A 6,000-nucleotide genomic window follows, 5' to 3' on the forward strand; every position below is an offset into this window, starting at 1 on the left:
CTACTTCACCCCTGACAGCCCCCTCCATCTCTCTCCAGCATCCCCTACCTACTACCCCACTACTTCACCTTCTGACAGCCCCCACCCCCTCCTTGGCAACACCCCAGCACCCCCTGCTATCCCAATAGTCCACCCCCTTGCAAGCCCCCCTCCCCTCTCCAGGGTCACATCCCCAGCACCCTCTGCCATCCCACTACTTCAACCACAGCCAGCATCCATCCTCTCTGCCAGGGTCACATCCCCAGTATTTCCTGCCATCCCACTACTCCACACCCTTGCTACTACCCCCCTCCTCAGCGCCCCCTGCCATCCCACTACTTCACCTCTGCCAGCCCCCCTGTCACTCCCCAGCCATCCCACTACTTCAGGTCTGCCAGCCTACCCCGTCACTCCCCAGCACCCACAGCAATCCCCCTACTTCAGCTCCGCCAGCTCCCCGTCACTCCCCAGCAATCCCCTACTTCACCTCTGTCAGTCCCCCCGTCACTCCCCAGCACCCCCCTACTTCACCTCTGCCAGCCCCCCGTCACTTCCCAGCACCCCCAGCAATCCCCCTACTTCACCTCTGCCAGCCCCCCTGTCACTCCCCAGCAATCCCCCTACTTCACCTCTGCCAGCCCCCCTGTCACTCCCCAGCAATCCCCCTACTTCACCTCTGCCAGCCCCCCGTCACTCCCCAGCACCCCCAGCAACCCGCCTACTTCACCTCTGCCAGCCCCCCGTCACTCCCCAACACCCCCAGCAACCCACCTACTTCACCTCTGCCAGCCCCCCATCACTCCCCAGCAATCCCCCTACTTCACCTCTGCCAGCCCCCCATCGCTCCCCAGCAATCCCCCTACTTCACCTCTGCCAGCCCCCCGTCACTCCCCAGCACCCCCAGCAACCCGCCTACTTCACCTCTGCCAGCCCCCCGTCACTCCCCAGCACCCCCAGCAACCCGCCTACTTCACCTCTGCCAGCCCCCCGTCACTCCCCAGCAATCCCCCTACTTCACCTCTGCCAGCCCCCGTCACTCCCCAGCACCCCGCTACATCACCCCTGCCAGCCCCGTCACTCCCCAGCACCCCCAGCAACCCGCCTACTTCACCTCTGCCAGCCCCCCGTCACTCCCCAGCACCCCCCTACTTCACCCCTGCCAGCCCCCCGTCACTCCCCAGCACCCCCAGCAACCCGCCTACTTCACCCCTGCCAGCCCCCCCGTCACTCCCCAGCACCCCCAGCAACCCGCCTACTTCACCTCTGCCAGCCCCCCGTCACTCCCCAGCACCCCCAGCAACCCGCCTACTCCGCCTCTGCCAGCCCCCTCCAGGTCACTCCCCAGCGGCCCCGCCACTCCCCTACTTCGCCCTCCTCCCCAGCGTCCCCTCTTCCACGGGCTGTTGTCCCGGCTCTTCCTCTCCGGGCTCGCTCACCCTTGCTCGACTCCATGGCGGGCGGGCGGCGGCTACCCCAGGCCGTCTTACACCGCCTCTCTTCACCTCTGGGCGGAGCCCGGCGTGGCGTCCCGTCCCCACGGCAACGCGGGGGGCGGGGGGGCTGGTCGGCCCACAGCTAAGCGGAGACAGGCCCAGAGGGCTCCTCGAACGTCGATGGGCCGCGGCAGCGCGCCTGCCCCCGCGGCTTGGCTCGCCGAAAGAGGGAAGGCGATAAACGGCTTAACCCCTGGTATCCCTCCGCCAGAGGCTTCTAGAACCGAACTTCCAGGTCTCTTGACCACCCAGTGTATATCCATGCACCAGGAGCCCCCAAAAAGCCATCACCCACAATGGGATTCTGTCATAGAGCCCCCATCAACCAGCAGTGCCCTAGCCCCGACCCACATACCTCATCTGTCCCCAGGTCCCCCGGTACCCGGTCTGAATGTGTTTGCTAATGGTCTCAAGGCCACTGGCCAGTCCTCTGTCCCTCCACTCCTCCTTGATGAAGGGTTACATAGTAGCTATGGGCCCTGTGGGTCCAGCTGGGTGCAGGATCTCAGTGACTCTGACGGGAGGTGGTTACGGGATGTACATTGCTCCCTGTGGAGGGATTCAGTGTCCCTGATGAAGAGGGGTCTTTATGTTTCTGGGAAAGGCTAAGCAGAGGGCGTGGGAGTCAAGGGTAAAGTGACCATACGTACTGGTTTTACCAGTACAGTACTGGTTTTTTGGACATTGGTCTGGTTAGTTGTGAGATGTAACCAGTACAGTTTAGGACTACAAAATCAAAAATTATTAATTTATCAAAAGATTGAGTACATCAAATCAATCCTTGATAAACCAGCCTAAATCAATTTTATTAATTTATCCTAGTTTTAGTTTTATTTTACACGACGGTTCTCGTCGTTGGATCTCGGCAATACTCGGCATTCAGCACACGCACTCTCACTATATTGTGGCCGCGGCGACTCTTCGATAATATTCCCACGCATTACATACAGCCCGACCGTGGGAACTCGATGATGACGTCATCACACAGGGTCCGCCAAAATCGACCAATTCGGTGTTAGCTTCGGACTATAAAAGGCCCTCCGCAGCACAGGACAGGCACCAGTGATCTGGCATCTTCGGACCGTGACACTGGCCCTCAGAGCTCCGCGCTCTCTCGGTTACTCGAGCTTTTCACTCCACTGTTTTCATGGCGCACCTCGCTGCTTCGCCAGGACCCGATGACTTCGCCCCCTTAGACCAGGATCGACGCCTTCGCCCCTTTGGACCAGGACCGGCATCTTCGCCCCCCTCGATCCTGGACCGGTGACTTCGCCCCCTCGGACCAAGACCGACATCCGACGAAGTTTGTAATAATTGTTTATTTTTGGACACCTATGGTGCCAAAACGACGAAAGTGCGTCTTCAATGACAAGTTAAAATCGAAATATACATTCATCAAAGCAAGTACTAATAATGACAATAGTGAGGTGGAATGTGTAAAATGCAGAAGTGTATTTTCTATTGCAAACAGTAGAAAAACCGACATTGAAAACCACATACAAACAGTCAAACATAAACGGGCCGTGTCTGCAGCAATTGCAAGTACGAGCGTGACATCATATTTTAAGAAAAAACGATTTGAAGATGCTGAAAGAAAACTAGCTGCAGCTGAAGGTTTATGGGCGTACCACACAGTAATGCATAATCACTCATTCCGATCAATGGATTGTACCTGCAAACTGATTAAAACATGTTTTGATGCCAGGTTTACATGTTCTAGAACAAAATGCGAGGCAATAGTTACCAATGTGCTGGTGCCTTATGCGAAACAGTTAGTGGAAGAGGATTTAGATGCTGCAAATTTTATTTCTATTTATTCGGATGCATCAAACCACAAGGAAGTAAAGTTGATTCCCATAATAATAAGATATTTTTCATACCAGTCTGGAATACACGTCAAAATTTTGGAAGTAAGAGATTTGCCAGGCGAAACATCTGACATAGTTACTGATTATATTTTGGAAATGTTAAAAAAGTATTGTTTAGATACCAAGGTACTTGGATTTTGTGCTGACAACACCAATACTAACTTTGGAGGAATGCGAAGAAGTGGGGAAAATAACATTTTTACCAAGCTGAAATCAAATTTGGGTGGAAGAGAGCTTGTGGGAATTGGTTGTGCCGCTCATATTTTGAACAATGCTATACAAACTGCAGCCGACTGTGTACCAATTGATGTGCAAACTTTCATCACCAAGATTTATTCATACTTTTATATATATACAGTGCGCGTTAATGAATTGAAAGAATTTTGTGAATTCGTGGACATCGAATATAAGAAAGTCTTGGGATACAGTGCCACAGAATGGTTGGCGTTATGACCCGCGATTGAGCACGTCCTACAAATATATCCTGCCTTAAAATCATATTTTGCCTCAAACGAGAAGAGCCCCACAATTATCACAAATTATTTTGATAATTCAGAGACAGAGTCCTGGCTTTACTTTTTGCATAACGTGTCATCAATGTTCCACAATGCTATTTTGAAAATAGAAGGACAGGAGATTTCTATTATAAAAACTAGCAATATTTACAGTGACTTAAAAACAAAATTAGCTGACAGAAAAGCAAACGTTTTCTTGCCGTTACAGGTGCGGCAAAATTTGAAGCAGCTTGAGGAAGAAGGCATATTAAAACCTGCTATTTTCAAAGAAAAAGTGGTAGAATTTTATGACACATGTATTCAATATCTAGAGGAATGGGAAGGACCTATTAAGCATACCGAAAAATTCAATTGGGTTTTGTTAAACACTAAACTCACCCATGACAACATTCAAGTTTGCAGTGATTACATTCTTCAGTATTTTTCTGAAATCAATTTAGTAGAAGATGAACTGTTTAATGAAACCTGCTTTGTCCTGCGCTACATTACAGATGAAAAAATTACTCACTGGAGACAAAATTCTGTACCTGTATCGAACAGATGGATTGAAATATTCAAAGCCTTCAGTGAAAATGATGTTTCCTACAAAAATATTGGCAAATTGGTAGAATATTGTCTCGGTTTACCAGGAACCAATGCACCTGCCGAACGTCTTTTTTCTTTGATGAACAATATCTGGTCCAGTGATAAAACTCAATTACATGTTGAAACTTTGAAATGTTTGCTAATTACTAAATATAATTTTAACCAAACTTGCATGGAATTTTATAAAAACATCCAGGAAAACAAATTATTATTAAAATCAATCCACTCTTCACAAAAATATAAGCAGCAAAATTAGGAATGTAGATTAAGTACTTTGGTACCATTTTTTATTAAAACCATTTTGTTTTACTGCTACACTTGTTTCTTTATTACTTGGATCCCAAAATCCTAAGTATACAATTATGTACTAATCTACCCATATCAAATATTTGGTTTTTTTTCACAAAATTACTTTCATAATATATAATATAAATAAAAGAAGTACATTTTATTGTATTCTTTCACTTAAAGAAAAAAAAAGATAAGCATACTCCGCAAAAATTTTTCAACTTATATTCTACGACAGCAACTATTACTCATGCTGGCTGAGCTATTTTAAATGTCCTGGTTTTAAATTTGAAAAAAATGGTCACCTTAGTCAAGGGGTTGCTTGCTGCGGAAGGAACGCACAGTGCCTAAGGGCTGTAGTTGTTTATGGTAGAAATATACTAATGGGTGAAGGGGTTGTGTGGCTTTTGGTAGCAGATATAAAGTGGGAGAGGGAAGCAGGGATTGTGTGGCTGTTGGTGGAGGAATACATGTTGTGGGAGTGGCTGGTGGCTCCTGCTAGAACAGCGTTTCTCAAACACAGCCACCAGGGGCCTTTCTTGCAGCCAAAACCTCCTGGGCAGCGATGGGGGGACGGGGAGGAAGCAGCTCCTCCCACAGGGCTGCCAGCAGAGGTTTGGCCCTGCCCCCCCTGAAGCCACAATTTCACAAACACCAGAGGAGTGGGCAGCCAGTGTGACTTCCCCACCTTCCTGGGGATGATGGGGCTCACACTTCCAGTTTCAGCCCTGGGGTGGTGGGTGGCAGGCTCCAGCTCTGGGGCTTCAGGCTCTGGCTGCGTGGCAGTGAGTGCTGGCCCTGGCCTCCATTGTCCCTGGCCCCTACTGCCTCCCTTCTCACCTCCCCATCCAGGGCTTAATTTGTCATCCAGCTTGCTGAGGCTGAGTAAATCTGCTCTGGAAAGTGATATTTGTATGTATGGCCTGGTCTACACTAGGACTTTAATTCGAATTTAGCAGCGTTAATTCGAACTAACCGCTCAACCGTCCACACCAGGAAGCCATTTAATTCGAACTAGAGGGCTCTTTAGTTCGAATTTGGTACTCCACCCCGGCAGGTGGAGTAACGCTAAATTCGACATGGCTAGCTCGAATTAGGCTAGGTGTGGATGCAAATCGAACTTAGTTGCTCCGGGAGCTATCCCACAGTGCACCACTCTGTTGACGCTCTGGACAGCAGTCCGAGCTTGGATTCTCTGACCAGCCACACAGGAAATGACCCGGGAAAATTTGAATTCATTTTCCTGTCTGGGCACTTTGAATCTGACGTCCT

General features: G+C 49.6%; 1 protein-coding gene across 4 annotated transcripts in view; it reads right to left on the reverse strand.

The window, feature by feature from the left end:
- The window catches only part of FANK1 (fibronectin type III and ankyrin repeat domains 1), an 88,207-nt gene extending 86,552 nt beyond the window's left edge, over positions 1-1,655 (reverse strand). For 2 of the 4 annotated variants that reach the window (XM_045023708.1, XM_045023706.1), the window contains exon 1: positions 1,416-1,654. In XM_045023708.1, coding sequence (XP_044879643.1) covers positions 1,416-1,431 — 16 coding nt within the window. In that variant the 5' untranslated portion in view covers positions 1,432-1,654. Of the gene's footprint in view, positions 1-1,415 lie in introns of all 4 variants that reach the window. The other 2 variants (XM_045023709.1, XM_045023707.1) reach the window with 2 other exon arrangements.
- Positions 1,656-6,000: the final 4,345 nt, after the last annotated feature.

This window comes from Mauremys mutica, chromosome 7 (assembly GCF_020497125.1).
Source record: "Mauremys mutica isolate MM-2020 ecotype Southern chromosome 7, ASM2049712v1, whole genome shotgun sequence".
In the NCBI taxonomy this organism is placed as follows: Eukaryota; Metazoa; Chordata; order Testudines; family Geoemydidae; genus Mauremys; species Mauremys mutica.